Source organism: Perca flavescens, chromosome 22, assembly GCF_004354835.1.
Source record: "Perca flavescens isolate YP-PL-M2 chromosome 22, PFLA_1.0, whole genome shotgun sequence".
Classification (NCBI taxonomy): domain Eukaryota; kingdom Metazoa; phylum Chordata; class Actinopteri; order Perciformes; family Percidae; genus Perca; species Perca flavescens.
Window position 1 is genome coordinate 16,345,670 of NC_041352.1, and position 18,748 is coordinate 16,364,417.

An 18,748-nucleotide genomic window follows, 5' to 3' on the forward strand; every position below is an offset into this window, starting at 1 on the left:
TGAGACCACGAATACAATTTTAATGAGTATTTGTTTAAAGAGAAACTATTACATTTTTTACTATCAAGATTGTTGTTCTTAGCAACGGTCAGCATTCCCTCAGATGCTTTCGTGAAACAATTTTGACTGATTATATAACGAACGAGAAAAACATTCAGTTAATGCTCAAGTTTCAGAGAGAAATGCAGACTACAACACCGCCAAAGCTTTGTGCAGGGTGCCAGCATGGAAAAAGACATTAACACAATGCACGTGTGGATGTGTGTGTGCATGTGTGTGTTTTAGAGACGGGCTGCACTGAACTGACTCAGCTGGGAGCATCCAGTCACTGACCCCTGTCTTTCCAACTGTGTGGAGAGAACTCTTCAGTGTGCATGCGTGTGTGTGTGTGTGTGTGTGTGTGTGTGTGTGTGTGTGTGTGTGTGTGTGTGTGTGCAGGGCAGAAGGAGAGAGAGGTAGAAGTACAGCACAAAGAACAGAGGAGCATTGTGCAGTGCTGAGGCTCCTCAGGTCCGCTCCGAGCATGTCATCCACATGCTGCAGCTCACATAGCACAGCCTGAAGAGGAGTCCTGAACCACACTGGCCTTTGAACTTCGCACTGACACCGACTCACACAGCGCAAGGTTTGCCACCTCGTTGTATCTGTCTGGTCAAGCCAGGTTCAACACACTTCCTAAGCTGTGAAGGAACAGCACACTCACTGTACGCATGCAGTTGTGTCTCATTTAACATCCAATACTGGGCACACTATCCTCAGAACGTTTGCCTTCACAAGCATCTTTTTCAGCACAGATTTGGAAAGTCAAATTAGCCTATATTCATTTAAATTTGGAACTGATAATGCATCCTATGTCCTAAGAAGGTTTTCTAAAATTTTGAAAATCAATAGTAAAATGTAAATAAAAACTGCATGTAAAAAAAATTGTTTTTAAACTATTCTGTACAGTTAATTACACATTTTCAAAATAATGTACTCTTTCAAATCGTAATGCATTTGCAGATGCAAACTTTAGAATAGATTTCAAATGTTATTAATTAGAACATGTCCAAGCATCTGTAATCCTTGGCATGTAACATTTTTATTTTTTTTTATTTATCTAGACAATAATTTAGACATGATTTAAACCCTAATTAAATATTTAGATATTCTATTTTATTAGAATATATATACATACATACAAACAAGAAAGAAAGAAAGAAAGAAAGAAAGAAGTGAATTGGTGGAAAGTAAAAAATAAATCAAAAATAATTTTAATCTGCTAAATAACATAACTGCACATCACAAAAAATCTTTGTCCATACTGTAAGGCCATGTGCCAGTGCAACTAATTTTATAGTTTCAGGGCAAGGGTCACTGCCATTTAATTCAATAAAATTTCTGCACTAACAAACATTTGTCATAAATCTACAAGGGTTTTGGAAATAAATGTGAAAATAAAAACGTTATTTAAACTGCAATTTCTTCCCTCCTCTGCTGTTACAACCAAAATTTGAAAATAAAAACATCTCCTATTTTTCCTTTTATCAGTCTCAGCGTGATGGTGTTTTCCACAATCAAGTTTTACGGTGTGCCAGCAGGACACCATGTCCACAGAAACTCTGCGGAGAAAGAGGTGAATACCAGGTGCTGCGAGCCATCTCATGCTATTACCACCAGACTGGCATGGCTTTCTGTCCCATTTTACCTTGCATACACCATCCCCCAACCCGCAAGACAACAGGATGGCACCACAACAGCTGCATGTTCTGCAGCTTTGTCCATTTACAGCATATTTCGTAGTCTTCATGGATTTTTTTTCTCCTTGTTACTTTTGTGAAATGGAGACCACCGTGTAGCACAAAACACGGAGGACTCATTTTGTTTAGGCAACTTGCAAGCATAGAAGCACAAAACTAAAATGGAGAGGGTGATTTCATTTTTTTGGAGGGGGAAAAGAAGGCGGTTAGTGTAGGGTTGCAATGCACCGAACGACATTCTCCTCAAACACGGACTTGGAGCACCCTCTACCCATCACAAGTCAAAATGCAGCCCTACTCCAGAGTCCTCCCATTACTATGTCTGCAATTGTCTGGGAGCCAGGCCTTGAATCCTGCTCTCCACAATTTTAACAGAAACCATAAGAGGGTAGGCTTCTTTAAAGGCTTTATCAACTGTGACCAACCGCCGTCAGCAGTAACCCGTGTTATACAGGCCGCAGTTATGACACCCTCAAAGGGCTGCCCCTGAGGAGCCAGGCGACAGGGAGGGGGGTACAAGGGGAACAGGGCCTCAGAAGTTTCCCACCTTCCCTTGAACCACAGCCGCAGACCCTCGGCAGGAGGTGGACAGGGCCAGCTTTGAAAAATAACACCTTTGTGATCCCCAGTGTTTGGGGATGGATCGTGGTCTGCAGATGGCTCCGGATACTCTCTGTATGGATGGATGGGATAGAGAAAGAGAGAAGACTAAGCTCTTTTTCATAAAAGTCTTTATATTTAAGTTATTTTATCATTCTATTCTAACAATGCAGTTTAAGCTTTGTGCATGTAGAGACTGAAAAACGATTGTATGCTTCAACAGACGGTTGAAAAGGACAATAAATGCTCAATAATTCTGACAACACGTGCAAGTACAATACTTAAACATTTGCAAACAAGGATGCTCAACAGTAAGCTGTTTTACAATAGTGCCTCCTCTAACACAGTCACGATGATGAATATGGGCCGCAATTAAGTCATACAGAAAAGCCGCCATCATTCTGAAAGTTCACACGTGTCCTGCATGTGGCTAGCTAATGGGCGTGAGTGCAAAACTCAGAAGCAGACGTAGGAACGGAGAGCCAACAGAGTTTTGTACAGGGGGGAATAAATTATTACTGGCCCGGCAATGGTGACAGCGTTTTTCCCTCAGTCTGGGGGGAAGAAAATAGTGCACTGAACTTCTAACCCCGGATTCTGAAATCATTTTTAGCTGCAGTTGACAGTCAGTAACTGGCACTTGACAGCGAGCTCACGAAGGGCTGCTGACACTTTCCTGCGGCTCAGCAGGTTCCTTGAATGATCCAGTCCACTGTAAAGGTGATCGGCTGTTGTGCTGTTTTTCTTTCCCTCCTCTTGGCTCTCAATATGAAATAGAGCCGGTTTGATCTCTTTCCCACCTCATTTACATCTTTCTCTCTTCTTGTTCGGTTACTAGCATCACGGAAAGATAAAATAATTCAAATGTCATAGTATGAACATCCTCTTTTTAGCAACCAGTTAAGGGCCAATAATACATATCAGTGACAGAAATGATGGATTTCATTCAAGCTAAATAAATAGCCAGACTTATTTTGGTAATATGACAAGTCTTCTTTTAAACTTTTTTCAGATGCCTTGAAAGATTTTCTACCCACAAAGTTAATGTGATGATTGTGTTACAGTATTCATATAACAACTCTGTTTACAAAGTCAGCGTGAGTGCCAGTCTGGAAGCTCAGTGCAGAAGACAGTGCCTCGTGAAGTCTTGTGTTGCCTCCAAACAGCTGTGGTGCCTCTTTTGTGTTACTTGGAGGGCCTGTTGCCCCTACTCTATTCAGGGCTTTCACACCAGTCTCACTCACTTCTCACTCCCTGGGTTCCTCCTCACAGGTCATAAATTAGGCAGAGGGAGGGGAGGCCTGAGATCAGAGAAAAAAGATCAGTCAGGACCTCATTTGAGTTCGTTTTTATCACACATTCTGTGATATAAATGCCCTGAAAGAGCCAAAGTTTCATACGCAGCAGTAAGAAGTGAACGTCCTGCTCGGAGGGCAATTCTCTGATGTAAAAACACGTCTGTGGATTAAGTTAAGACAGAGCATTTTGGGGTTTATCCACTTGGGGCCACACTGCTGTTGACACTATATGTTATTTTAATGAGTGTTGCGGCGTAGTGGTTAATGTGGCCACAGCTCATGGCTCAGAGGTGCTGCTAGGCTGTGTGTGCGTGTGTGTGTGTGTGTGTGTGTGTGTGTGTGTGTGTGTGTGTGTGTGTGTGTGTGTGGGGGGGGTCACAATATGGTTATGGTGACAAGCACTGGGATAACTCATACCGCCTCTCCTGTCAAAACAAAGACTATACTTGAGTGAATGAGGCCAGCAGCGACACACTTTACGGTAACTGGAAAAAGCTTTTGGTGCCGCAGACTTTTATTCTCCTTCAATGTGGGCTTCATTCTCATTTTCACTATTCAGATTGTTTTTAAAGCATCCTGATGGACATATTGTATTCAGTAAGGTCGCCATACTCAACCCAGCAGTGCATACTGTGACAATGACATAATGACATGAATAGGGGAAATATTGCACAGTTCAGTGGTTTGTATTGCGTGCCATTATCCCTTTGTGAAACAGAAAGATCAAAATTATGAAATATCATGCGACACATGTGGGATCTATTCAGCGGTATCACAAAACTCCCATTGAAAAACGGTTAAATGGCTTTGCATGAGGCTGTGTACAGAACCATATGGACTCTTCCACATCTCCTCATTTCATACATGTTTCTTTTGACATCAATAATGCCTCGGTATCCAGTGGCGTTTGGAACGCATCCAAAACAATTATAAAGTTGCCGTGGAAACTGAGGTCCTGTGCCAGGGTGAGACATACTGTCTCTGCTCAGATAACCGCATGGAAAGTCACAGCAAACAAAGCACTTGACAGGGGTGCAGAAATGGAAGAAATGAAAGGAGGGAGGGAGGGAGGTAAGGGATGGGCAGAGGTGAAGAGACAGAGACGGAATAACAAAAGCAGTGAATGTGGCAAATACAATCACACAATCAACAGATGATGAAAACATGCACAACAGAATTTCATTTTTGTGTGTGTGGGGGGTGTGAATTACAGACATTGTATTAAACCCTTGTCATGTCGAAATTTATAAGACTCTCCAAACATCACCAAAACAAGTCTGATTTAGGCTGAGAATCAGTATAACGTTGAGGTTCAGTTAAGGGTTAAGTTTAGGCATGTGCATGTTTGTGTGTACATGAATGAATATTATCATGGCAAACTAACACACAACCCCTCAGTGACACATGCAATTTTGTGTGCGGAACATTGGGACCGGTGTAATGTATTGTAACCTTATGCTAACCTAATGAACAAGGGGATGAAAGTGGTGTAATGGAGGCATTTTTACATTCATCTTTAGACTCCTCATTATACGCCGAATATGACAACCTCGTTAGGAGTGCACGAAAGATTACCCATGCGGGTAAAGAGCACCACCTTAACGCAAAAAACCCCCACAAACACACAGAAATATTGTAAAACAGGTAGGAATGTAGAGTGCACAGACTGTACAATTGGTGTACACACACACACACACACACACACACACACACACACACACACACACACCTCTGGTGGGGGTAACTGGGCTCTAGGAGTCAGAAAGACAATCTGACTGGCTTTCAAAGACCCCTGACTGTCCGGTCTGTTTATTCAGATGGGAGCACAGAACACCACCATTTCAAAGTCATTGCATTACTTTGTTTTGATCTCACTGATGAAGAACATAAGTTTCAGGGTTCTGGTTGGGCAGTTGGGGTGATAAAAAAGGCCCTTGATGCTACCAACAGTTCAGCTTTATTTTGCATGTGATGCAGTGTGTTTGAAGCTTAATTAAATACATACCTAAAAAGTAAAAAAAAAAAAAAAAAGTATAGCTATTGTAAAAGAAATGTTAAATACAGCAGAAAACACACTACTTATTATATATGCAGTGTTTTCTAGGCTTTGTCAGGTAACATGAATCAATTAAAACGGGTTTTTAGTTGTCTGTGCCTGAAGTGTCAGCAGATCTGTGCACGAGTCATCATTTGTTCTCATTAGTGTTTCTTGGAGAAATCAGTAGCGCTTGAGGAAATCAGGTAATTTGTATCCGCAAATAAGGATACTTGGGCCAACAACGTGGTGTCATTTGTAACAGGGTAGTAAGTGTATTTGTGTGTGTGTGTGTGTGTGTGTGTGTGTGTATCAGTGTGTGTCTATCAGGGACTATTTTGAACAATGAAAAGGCAATTTCTGCATTAGTCTTAGTAATGGCCATGAGGCCGAGGATCATTAGCTCAACACTGCTCTCCAGTGGATACAAAGAATAATAACCAACACATAAAGTTCAAGTGTGCATCAGCTGTGTGTAAAGATGCTTCCCCTTAACATGTTGTTATGTTGCCGCCTTCAGGTTTGTAAAAGTTTGAGTTACTTGAACAGTTATATATAAAAAAAACATCAATGTCTTTAAGATATTACGTGATGCAGCGCAGGGTAAGATTGCAAATTATGTATTAAATACTTTTATTTAATACATTGCTTCTTGTTTTTAACATAAAACGTGCTCAGCTGCAAAATGTTTAAAAAATAAAAAAGGTTATGGTGTTCTTAGGTAAGACGGTGTTCCAGCTGGATTTGATTAGCCTATTTTCTCTCTATATTGCCATTAATGTTGGAGTCAGATCAGAATTGTGAGCCTGCAGCTAACTTTTAACTTCATGTCTCTATTGCTTGTGTGTGCAGCTGAGTGACATGGAGTACAGCTTTGTGGTTACATCTGTCAACAATCTTTCTCCCACTGCATTGTAGGGACAACAGAACAATAGTGTCTCTCATAACATGCAATTTGCTAAAATACACAGTAGATCTAACACAATCACTGCTTGGTATCAGATAGTGTAAATATAAGCATAACAGAAGAGCAATGCTTTTCTTGAGTGTCTACACATATTCCCCATTTACATTATTTACAAACGTTTTTTTAATGATGTTTATGTGTTGTTTTCAATGTCATATGTGCCCTAATAATCTGCATAGACTCATGTTCTAACTGTTGGGACGGGTTGTTGGGATATCTATAGGGGCATTAAAGGTGTCCTGCCACACGTATTTCATTACTTGGTGGTAATGTCTGAAGTTCTACTATGGACTCATTTTTTGTGGAAAAAATGCCTTGGTTACCTTGTTTCAAGCCATTCTAGCGTGGTATAGAAAGCCTGCAGGAAGACTCAGCTCGATTTCTGCCAGTTCTCATTAATATTCAACAAGCTAAGCAGTTTGAATCTGATTGGCTAACAGCTAGCCAATGAGAGCCTGGCTGTCAGAATCCTTTAAGCATCTTATATACAGCTGGCGCGTACAAATGTGACGTCATGGGATCGCCGTGAGTATTTATACCCGCGCTGGAGCTCGCGACACTAGTTGCAGTCTTTTCCTGAACAGCGGTGGTGCTAATGAGCAAAGGCTACCGACGTTGCTCTTTCTATGGACTAGAAGAAGAAGAAAAAGGTAAACAACCACAGAACTGGCAGCAGCATTGCCGTCATAGACAGTATATAATGGACCAATAGACCCCGTTGCTCTGGACGGAGACCAGTGAAGGCTATTAGAAGCACTTTTCCGGTGATGGCCAGCTTTACTGCGCAGCCTCCAACTGAGAGAATGTGACGTGAGCAACGTGTCTGAAAGTTGTAAGTCTTCTGGTAGCTGTGCCAAGAGAAATCTCAATCATTCCCAATCTTACAGATACGGAGACTGTAGGTGTATGTAAGGAGATAACATGGGCACAGGCTAATTATTGATCACTAAAATGCTAGTTAACATTAGTAATTAAACCTAAACATCTCATGTAAGTCGAAACTGCCTCAAGAGCTTCTCCTGTACTATACGGTAATTCCTCTACTATGCGACAGTAAGTCACTTGGTTATGACACAATCGTTAGCTTATTTTTACAAAAACGTCTGCTACGGAGCCATAACGTGAGGTACAAGGTAATGAAGCCTTTTATACATTGTCGTGTTTCTTTGGAACTAAACAACGGACAAATAGAGTCTTTAAACGCTTCAGATGTAAAGTTATTCGCAGTCAAGTGACGTAAAAAAAAAATGGCGGTCAGCGGAATGCTAACAGGAGGTGATGGCCAGTTAGCAACAAAATGGCGCCATGATGGCTCGAGTTCTGAAGCGAAGCTTACCCCCTTAATAGCCGTCAATGCTTTGATTTGATGACCTACTTCGTCGGATCAAGCCTTTCATTCTACATAAAAGAACTCATCTTAACCCAGTAAGTTTACAAGAGAGACTTGCAGTCACTCTGGGAGTCCTGTTTCCGCTTTGTCGCGCACTGCTGAAAAAAAAAGTGCTGTGCGCGACCTCGGCTCGCGCGCCGGCAAGATATTACATCATTTTGACGTCACGATGGCGCGGACCACCTTGGATGCATCTAGTGTAAAAACCCCTTTACTCAGCCCAACTGGGCGAGCTAATGAATAGTAATGAGCTCAGGCAATATGATGTCAGACTGACCAGCTTTTGGAATTGGCCTGATTTCTCTGCTCATTTCTTTTCAGTGGCTAGAGCTGACAAAGGAGGTAGCAGTTCATTTTCACATTCACAACATAACATGGACCTAATATATTTCAAAAAATGCAAGTAAAAACTGTTTTGTATGGCAGGGCACCTATAAGACTTAAAACACACCATCTTCTTAAATAATTTCAGTAGTATTGGAAACCTCTATAAGTTTTCTTCCCATGCAAATATTCATGTGCATATATATATATATATATATATATATATACACACACACACATACACATACACACAGACATGTGTCAAAGGAATACTGTATGAATAGGTTTATCAGCAGATTGTGATGGTGCATAAACACATTGAGTACCTGGTAATTACACTGCAGCTGAGAGTTTCCTACACTGGTGAGCCATGCAGTGGTTTAAGGCCATTGAGTCACATCACTCTGGATACAAATATCTGATGGCCACTGCCCAACATATCCTTATGCAAACATACAATGCATTAATGTTCAATGCTTGAAGATGGTAGAACTATAGCGACCTATATGTGAATTAGGAGAGGTTGAGAATAAATTAATTTTTTTTTAGTTAAGAACACACATCTGAAATGAAATGTCTGTTCTAAATCCTAAAATGTTCTGGTATACTGATGATGACCAAATGGAGTATACGTTGGGGACTTTTGTTTCTAAAGCAAAAAAGACAAGAAGGTTTATTTGTTTAATTTATGTTGCTATTTTGGTATCTGGTCCCTGGCTATAAGTAATGGTGTCTTGTAAGCCCGTTTGGGCTGGGCATACGGTTTGTGTGCATGACACAATAATACAATTATTCATTCATACATGTTTTTGGGTAAAACATTTTAAAATGTAAATGTCTCGTGAATTTGAAGACCTCTTCCTTTCAGTCCAGTTGTCATTTATCACCAGTCTTCAGTTCCAAACTCTACATCCCTTACTATATTTTTTATCTGACAAAGTCCAACATTATTGGATGGGGCAAAAATGCCTTACTGCAGACTCAAGAACACTCATAACCTAAGCAAATGTTCCTTAATGATCACCATATGGAGCTTATGTTGTCTTTTCTACAACTCAGCATAGTGTGTAGTGTGCACATGCATGTGAGTGAATGTCTGGATATGTGTGGTGGCTGGGCAGGTATAGGAGGTAGGGAACTGATCTTTAATTTGGATCCCATGTTATATAGTATTATACTGTATATCCTTTAGTAATAAATAAAGAATGTCCCTTTATTTTCTATTTATGAATTTTTAAAGATACAAAAACAAATTCACAATAGTCATTTAGCAAAATAAGCCTACAACTATCTGAGATAAAATGCTGTATATGATATAGATATTGGGGTTTAATAAAAACATTGTTTTTGTAAAAAAAAAAAAAGATCACGTGCTGACTGTGCACACAATGCGAGATAATAGTATTACAATACTGTAATACCTTTCCACTCTGCTACTTGCTTGTGTTATTGGTGACATCTAGAGGATGGAAAAATAAAAATATGTTCATTTATCATCAGAACATGCCAAATAAAAGCTATTGTAAAAAAAAAATTATATTGCTGTAAAATGGACAAACTAATGCAATGTGTGCATGCTTTCTCTACAGTAGGTTATTTAATCATGCAACAGGCAACTATTGATAGTCTGAGTCCAGTTCTATTATGTAGTGATCTAGTTTATTCTACTCCGTTCTGTTGAGCTGCCTTCTACACTCCCGGCATGTCATTGGCGCATGAAAATGGGAAGTACGATGACGTCGACCAATACGATTATAGGTTTATTCCACAAGCTTGGTTCCCGGAGTGGCCTGTTATTATTTTGAGTAGCAGGTGAAATATCGGTGAGTAATTCGGATTCCGAAAAAAACAGCTGCCTGTTGTATAGCTAATACAAACTGTGGCCTACAGGCTGTAATGGGAATATTGACGGAAGCTCGTCGCTTTTAACAACTCGCCGTCTCCTTTGAATGAAAAAGTAGGCATCAAACCTCGGCATGGGCTCTCTTTACCAGCAGACGATACCATAGGCTGTAAACATCACACGTTGAAAATAATCAGTCACAGAGATCTGCACTGGAATGCCCTACATCGTGGAGAGGAGCGGTGTAGCTTGTGTTGGCTTTTGGACGTTTTTTTTTTTTTACGTGTAAACAAACGGAGTAAAAGGATTTCTCATGGTGGGTGTCTTCCTGTCAGAAGCCCGTCACTTCCCGATACAACCAAGACTATCTGTGTCGCCCACCGTGTCGGTCCGCAGCAGCACCCCCAGGCTGCGGACGAGCTGCTTCGCAACTTGTTTACATCTTAACATAGTGGAGAGGACAAGGGCGGGGGGGGCTCCAGGCTGACCTGTTAGCTTTTACAATACAGAACATGTCATGTCATGTATAGAAAGACACATATTAACCGCTTTGGCGATGTATCTCCATTTGTTTAAGAGCGTTACCTAAATAAACACAAGATGGCGCCATATCTCAGTTTTAACCATTCCATTTATCAACAGGTCATCCTCCAGACTAACAAAAATGAATATGTATGCTGTGCCCAACCCGGAAATACCAGGCTGTCCCCCAGGATTAGAATACCTGACTCAGGTAAGAAATACAACAATGTTTCGTTTTGATTTCCTTACAAATGTTACATGTTAGTGTTAGTGCCACTTAGTCCAGTAGCCTACTGCCTACATGAAGTCTGTTCATTCATTAAGGGCTGTGGAAAGGAGCGTCAGGTGTCACTGACTCTACATTCCCTAAATATTTAACATCCTCACAGCACACTGAGGATACATCACCAAATAGTCCAGTGACAGTGGGGGGTATAGGCTTCTTCAGTATAGTATGGGTATAGTGTCCCAAAGTTAATTTGTTTGTTAACATACAGTATGTTAAAAAAAAAAGCATTAGATGGAACAACATGTTTAATATGTGTTTAATATGTGTTCCAACTTGCAGAGAGAGAGAGGGCAAGGTTTATGATGTGACTAATTTACTTCTACTTTTGAATCTTTTTGAATAAAAAGGTTCATAAATAATAATAATACATTTATTTGTAAAGCGCTTTCAAATCAAAGTGCTGTACAGAACATAGAAAATACAATTTAAAAACATTTCAAATAACTAAAACAAAAATAAACACACACTCAGACTCTCAGGAAAACATACAAAGAAATTAGGCCTCATACACAACAGTAAACAGATGGGTCTTTAGCTTTGCTTTAAAAGCCTCAACAGAACAAGCCTGCCTGATGTCCTGAGGTAAACTGTTCCACAATGTCGGTGCACGGAAAAAAAGCCTGTTCACCAATAGTCTTCTTTTTAACCTTTGGGACACTCAGAAGACCCGTCCCCTGAGAACGCAGGGCTCGAGCAGGCACATAGGGGTTCACTAGGTCTTTAAGATACAACGTTGTGCTGCCATTTAATATTTTATAGGTTAGTAGCAACACCTTAAAGTCTGCTCTGGCATGAACAGGGAGCCAATGGAGCGAGGATAACACTGGTGTAATACAGTATGTTCATATCTGGAGGCTCCGGTCAGAACACGAGCTGCAGCATTCTGAACCACCTGCAGACTCCGAAGACTTTTCTTTGGCAGACCCGACAGAAGAACTTTACAATAATCTAGCCTTGATGACACAAAGGCATGAATGAGGACCTCAGAGTCCTTAAAAGAGAGTATTGATCGGATCTTGGAGATGTTTCTAAGATGGAAAAAAGCAACTCTGGTCACCTCCTTTATATGTAAATCAAACGAGAGTGTCCGATCGAAAAGCACAACAAGATTCTTAATTTGGTCTCTGTGATTGATTACACAATCATCAAGAGACAAAGTAATGTGATCAAAAAGATGACCTAGTTTTGTCATCTTTTTGACAAAACAAGATCAATGATCATCTAATCATTTGTATGATTTTTTTTTTCTGTTAAAGGTCACTTTGAATTATTCTAACTAATGATAATGTAGAAAAACAAAGATTTTAAATTTGGGATGGTCCACATTTCATTTTGGGACGGCCTAGATTGTATTTCGGGGCAGTTTCAGGAGGATTGTGAAACAAGTTAGGATAGAGCCCTCCCGTTCATCACACTAACTTGTTTTAAAACATATTTCACACCCTAAATGTGAATGTACAGATATTATAATGCACTGATGCTATGAAAGACGGTGCCTTTTTCATGAAAGACATTTTGACATGTCACAGTAGGATTAGCACAGGTGTAAATAATTAAACATATGATGGCTGAATTCCATGAAGCCGCTTCAGTTTCAGGGCCCTGCTATTGTGCATGCTGACTCACTGTCAAGGCTCACTGGGATACTCAAATATAACAGAGCCATTGTTAATGTTGTAAATAACAACTGTGCTTTTGTTACTGTTACAAGTCAAATTGTCTTGTGTAAAAAGGATCTTTTGTCAAGGGAGTTTCCTACCAGCCCTCCCTTCTGCAGATCAAAAGCCTAGAAACTGCACTACAATTCCTCTGTTGGAGTATTTATACACAACCGTGGTGCTTGAGATGTGCATAACAATAGTCACAGAAAATAATATACAGGTGCACTTAAAAAAAATGAACTGCTCCACTCCAACTCTTTTGTAGGCCGTCCCCTTCAACTACACTTACTCCACTGAACTGCTGCATTTAACAAACAAAAATGCATCGGTTTGAATCCATTGTATGTGGTTATCTTGTTTTCTAGGTGGATCAGCTACTCATCAAACAGAAAGTTGAGCTTGTTGAAGGTAAAGTATGTAAAACATGCACTGACTTCTGAGAAAATATGTAATTTATGCTCGTAGTTATGTTAAGTACATATGGGTTTTGCAGGATCTGTATAGCAATGACATCTTCATACGTATTGTTGGTCCACGCAGCCCTTGTTGGATTCGAAAGCAACAACAAGTATGAGGTCCGTAACAGCATGGGGCAGAATGTGTTCTACGCTGTCGAGGAGAACGACTGTCTGAGTCGACAGTGTTGTGGTCCCATGCGCTCCTTCACCATCCACGTACTTGACAATTTTGGGCAAGAGGTCATCACCGTCACCAGGCCACTTAAGTGCATGTCTTGCTGCTTCCCTTGTTGTCTACAAGAGGTGAGTGAAACCACTTGTAGACATGCTCACATTGTGTCCATGAAATGACAGTGTTTGAAGGTGGGTTTTGTTCACCCCATATGTTATTGTTTACATTCAATGTTGTCTAGTTTTCTTGCGAGGATATGACTACAAATCACACTCTGTTCTCCCACAATCCCTCACTCAGCTGGAGGTGCAGTCTCCCCCCGGTAACACAGTGGGGTACGTTATACAACAGTGGCACCCGTTCTCCCCCAAATTCATCATTGCGAACGAACACAATGAGCCTGTACTGAAGATCCATGGGCCCTTCTGTGGATGGAGCTGCCTACCAGATGTTGACTTTGAGGTGGGTTTGTCTAAACATAGAAATCCATTCAATTCATGAAAACATAACATGACACGGTAACATTCTGGCCCTCTGGACATTTTTTTTGTAAGGGATCCTCCTCATGCTCTGGAGCAGGAAATATGTTTCCAATCAGAGCGGGCTGTAGCTTGGATGAAGCCATCGCAAAAGGGCATGCTCTTGTGTGGTACAGTGTGGCCATTGTCCCACGGCTCAGCTGGTTTTATTAGATTGAGCGGTGAAGAGGATTTGGGTCAGGGACACAGACCTTTTACCAGACCCAGAGGAGGGGTAACTGAAGCATGATATTACCATCACGCTTCCTCCCTTGCTGCTTTGAAGTCATTATTGGGATAGAAAATTCAAGTTACTGTGGCAGCGGGCAAAAAAGCTAAAATGTGATGGGATTATAAATGATTCCATGATCTCCTTCCAATAAAACAAAACAAGTTTAGGGATTGATCTTCATCCTAATGCAGCACATGTCAGCATTCTGCCCTCTCTGTGACTCTTTCTGCAGATTTTGACAATGGATGAAGTCAGTAAGATTGGGAAAATCAGTAAGCAGTGGACAGGACTTCTTCGGGAAGCATTCACAGATTCAGACAACTTTGGTATCCAGTTCCCCATGGATCTGGATGTGAGAATCAAGGCTGTCATGATCGGTGCATGTTTTCTCATTGTAAGTAAAGTCTTTTTACTGAGTCTTTAGTTCTTAAACAACATCAAAAAAGATTCCTTGTGAAGTTGCATTTCTTTTTTAAAGATTCTCACGTAACAAAATAAACAGGACTATTGCCAAAATGTGGCTGTTAACAGATGCAGTAGCCTCAGAAGACCCAGCTTTCATGGGGAATTATGTCTTTTAGTTCACTGATAGTCGGAAACTTAACGTACCTACCACTTAAAGGAACACGCCGATACATACCCTTCTCATCTCTGTGCGTGTCGTAACTCTGTCTGACGCACCCACCGCTAGCCTCGCTTACCACAGATCCTGGAGGTAACCGGTTCCAACTAGCCTACTGCTCCCAATAAGTGACAAAATAACACCAACATTTTCCTATTTACATGTTGTAATTTGTATAGTCACTGTGTGTACAAATAACGTCACATGAGACACAGCTGTCTTCTAACCGTATATTTACTGGGAACTATTCTCCACAGAAGGCAAAGCACTGCTACTTCTGCTACATGGGCGGAGTGATTTGCTCGCAGCACCTGAGAAGCCCCGTGGTGAGGAGCAGAGAGTAACAACGGTGCTTTTCAGGTGTTGCGCTAATCACTCCGCCCAAGTAGCAATGCTTCGCCTCCTGTGGATAATAGTTCCCAGATTGTATACGGTTAGAAGATGGCTGTGTCTCATATGACCTTGTTATTTGTACACGCTGTGATTATACAAATCATAACATGTTAAATAGGAACAATTTGGCATTATTTTATCACTTATTTGGAGCAGTAGGCTAGTTGGAGACGGTTATCTCCAGAATCTGTGGTAAGCTAGGCTACCGGTGGGGGTGTCAGACAGAGTTACGACACGCACAGAGATGTGAAGGGTATGTCAATTCCATTTTATTTATAGTATCAAATCATAACAAGAGTTATCTCGAGACACTTTACAGATAGAGTAGGTCTAGACTACACTCTATAATTTACAATTTACGCCCCAACAATTCTAGTAATTCCCCCAAGAGCAAGCATTAGCAGTAGCTAATGCGACAGTGGCGAGGAAAAACTCCCATTTAGGAAGAAACCTCGGCAGACCCAGGCTCTTGGTAGGCGGTGTCTGACGGTGCCGGTTGGGATTAATAATTGTTAATAATAATTGGCAATAATAGTCACAGTTAAGATAATGGAACAGTGACTATGTAGTAGTTCATGTCATAGCAGGGCACTGCAGGGCGTTACAGGATGTAGCATGGCACAGCAGAGCATGGGTGGACATAGCAGGACGTAGCAGAAAGCAGCCGGACACTGCAGGGCATCGCAGAGCGTAGCAGGGTGTAGCTGGACGACAGCTGCAACCAAGATCTTGGTGCCGCCCTAATCCAAGGAAATATTCTGGGCGAAAAAAGAAACCTAAAGACTCCGGGGAGTAAACTCCCCAGAGCTAGGTTAGTAACAATCAGTTCTGGTACAAGGATGCACACAAATGGAAACAAATGGAAGGAGAGAGTAGAGAGCAGCTCAGTTTGTCAAAGGAAGGAAGGAACTTCCCCAGCAGTCTAGAACTACAACAGCATAACTAAGAGAGACAGGGTAAGGAGAGGAGCCTGGTCGGGCTAGAACTCTCCCCAACCGGATCGGGCTGTACCCTCTATGTATGGACTTATCTAACTCTGGGGGATACGGTGAATAAGCTAAAGTCTCAATAAGTCGGCATGTTCCTCTAATGCACCACTTAGCCTACATTTTATGGGAAATGTGACCTGAAACCACCCCAATCACCACAAATGCAAAACAGCTTGTCTGAGCTACTTTTTGTAATAGCACAAGCCACATTTCCTAAAATGCTTCAATGCTAAAATCTCAGGATGTTTTTTACAGCTAATTTGGCAGTGACATACCAGTGAATAAATTCTACCCCTCGGCTATATTTGAAGTTCAATTAGGCATTCTGTGTCAATGTAATGCATTTGCATTGCCATTAACACGTTCTCCTTGGTGTTTTTCTTTACAGGATTTCATGTTCTTTGAGACTACTAACTAGGAGCCAAACAGGATATCCATGTAAGCATACAAACATTCCTGGAAGAACAAGGCCACAAAGCCATGATGCTCGGTCCCAAATGCCCTTACATAGAACAACCTTCAAACAGTTAGTTTAAAGGAAGTACCAAAAGGTACCTAAATGTTATACTTTTGCATGAAAAATTAAATAGGTTTGTTTTAGTCTTAGCTGCTCAGGTTGGTTGTTAAAACACGTTACTGGGCTGTGAGTACAGGGCAGTGTTTTTAAACAATGTCTCATTTGGGTTTACATTATGGTCGCTGAGCCCATCTGGGCCCAGAACCTTTAGCTACTCTAAAACAACTTGAATAGTAGGATAACATCCATATATGAATGAATAAAAAAGGAACACCATTGCAGGCAAGTGCTGTTATACAGTTAATGAAAAAAAAAGACTGGTGTCATTATGGTAGTATGCCAAGAAGGTCAGCCAAATAGCACTTGTGTAATTTGGTCATATTAATAGTCATGTTACTTTATATGGAGCACTATGCTTGTAGCCATATTGTGTGAGAACTGAAGGACTCATGTAATATCATAGTTTATAGTTCAGATATTCAAAGCCCTTATTTATTGTTTTATATTTTGGTCTGTTACACATTTGTCAACATAGAGTAATGTGTGTGTGCACTGCTTTGTGCGTGTGTCTGTGTGCTATGAGTGTACTTGTGTGTGTGTGTTTTAACTTAAACATTAACTATCATAGCATTGCAAGTCAATTGTTGAGGTTGTTTATTTGGGAACAGAGAGGTTATGGCTTGATGTGTCCCAGTCTTGTCCACAAGAGGGAGCTAGCTTTTCATTTAAGGATAACCCAACACCCAAATGGACAAACTGAAGACCTCCTTATGCCATATGGTTTTTATTCAAATATTAGTGTCTAATCACAATGTAGATCTTTGGACAAACTCAGGTTGAAATGCATGCTACTGTTGGCTCCAGGAAATACACACCTACACCTGATACTATACATATAAAAGATAATCACATTTAGTACATTGAATCATCTAAATATCCATATATTTTGAATACATTGTGTGGTTATCAACATGAATTTCGATCTTTCTAGATATTGCATTACACATGGTGTGACAGCTCTACATGTGTCAAAAATGCAAGAGTTAAGTAAAACCTTACTTTCCATCAAATGGCCATTGATACGGCTGTGCACCATGCTTCATTATAAAATTCTAAATGTGATTTAATGAGTATGGTCATCAGTCTGATGTTGACTGGTATGAATCATTGTTGCAACGATATTATCTATGTGCTACATCAGCATTAAGGCCATTAAGAGCTATTTTGTAGTATCAGAATTAGGGCTGGGTATCAATGATTTCCTGAATGGATTCAATTCCGATTCACAAGGTCCCGATTCAATTACATTTCCAATTTGATTCCATGTCAATTAGGTTATGAAAATTTTAGTTACAATACCAATTTTGCTTGGTTATGAAAGAGATTATCAGAGAACCTATGCTGTAAATTGTACAAACAAGAAGCAACCCTCAATTTAAAAAACAATGCAGGTTAATGTTTACATTAAGAATTGACCCCAAAAAGTATGTTTAAAGTACTTTTTACTTATACATCCATGGTGAAAAAAAGCATGTTAAAAGATTGATTTCTGGATTTTATTAATCAATATCAGATCACTAAAAGAAAGAATGGAGAATCGATTATTTTAACCCAGCCCTAATCATGATAACATGTATGTCATCAGTGGTTCAGGAAAACTGGAAAAACATCCATCTTAAATAATCTTCTAATAGATATTAAGTGGTAAAAGCTTTTAAGGCTTTAAAGTGCTCATATTATGCTTTTTGGCTTTTTCCCTTTCCTTTATTTTGTTATATATCTATATCTTTTTTGTGCACGTTATAGGTTTACAAAGTGAAAAAAGCCCAAATCCACCCCAAAGGAACTTACCATCTTCATCAGAAAAAACTCTTCACCAAATGCTCCATTGTAGTCCAGCCTTTACTTCCGTGACAAACGTGCGTCACTTTGTAACACGTTATAATGCTCGCCTAGCTGCTAGCGTGGCACGCCCTCATACTCTGCAACTGACAAGCTAGCAGTACTTACTGCGCATGTGCGACTCCCAACAAAGATGGTACAGAAGTACGATGCCTCACTCTGTAGCTAAAGCAGAGAGCTCAACACACAGGGTGAAAAGAGGAGCTGCAGCAATGTGCAGTACAACAAAAATATGGTGTTTTCTGAAAATTAAACCACATAAACCTATTCTGGTACA

General features: G+C 40.5%; 1 protein-coding gene across 5 annotated transcripts; it reads left to right on the forward strand.

Annotated features, from left to right (window-relative positions):
• Positions 1–10,091: 10,091 nt before the first annotated feature.
• Positions 10,092–18,520, forward strand: si:ch73-206p6.1 (phospholipid scramblase 1). Of its 5 annotated transcripts, XM_028569137.1 has the most exons (8): positions 10,193–10,310; positions 10,839–10,929; positions 13,034–13,076; positions 13,209–13,429; positions 13,599–13,760; positions 14,281–14,442; positions 16,441–16,490; positions 18,376–18,520. In XM_028569137.1, exons 1-7 carry the CDS (start codon positions 10,303–10,305, stop codon positions 16,468–16,470), a joined length of 717 nt encoding a protein of 238 aa, XP_028424938.1. In that variant the 5' UTR covers positions 10,193–10,302; the 3' UTR covers positions 16,471–16,490; positions 18,376–18,520. The 5 variants fall into 5 exon arrangements, with proteins under 5 accessions (XP_028424939.1, XP_028424938.1, XP_028424937.1 ...); XM_028569138.1 differs by lacking the exons at positions 10,193–10,310; positions 18,376–18,520 and adding an exon at positions 10,092–10,176 and having other exon boundaries at positions 16,441–18,042; XM_028569136.1 differs by lacking the exon at positions 18,376–18,520 and having other exon boundaries at positions 16,441–18,042.
• The last annotated feature ends 228 nt before the right edge of the window (positions 18,521–18,748 follow it).

Excerpts from the sequence above, each read along its gene's own strand:
- si:ch73-206p6.1 (XM_028569137.1), top strand. Across the intron at positions 13,430-13,598 it reads TCCCTTGTTGTCTACAAGAG|CTGGAGGTGCAGTCTCCCCC; the intron begins GTGAGTGAAACC and ends TCCCTCACTCAG. Across the intron at positions 13,761-14,280 it reads TACCAGATGTTGACTTTGAG|ATTTTGACAATGGATGAAGT; the intron begins GTGGGTTTGTCT and ends CTCTTTCTGCAG.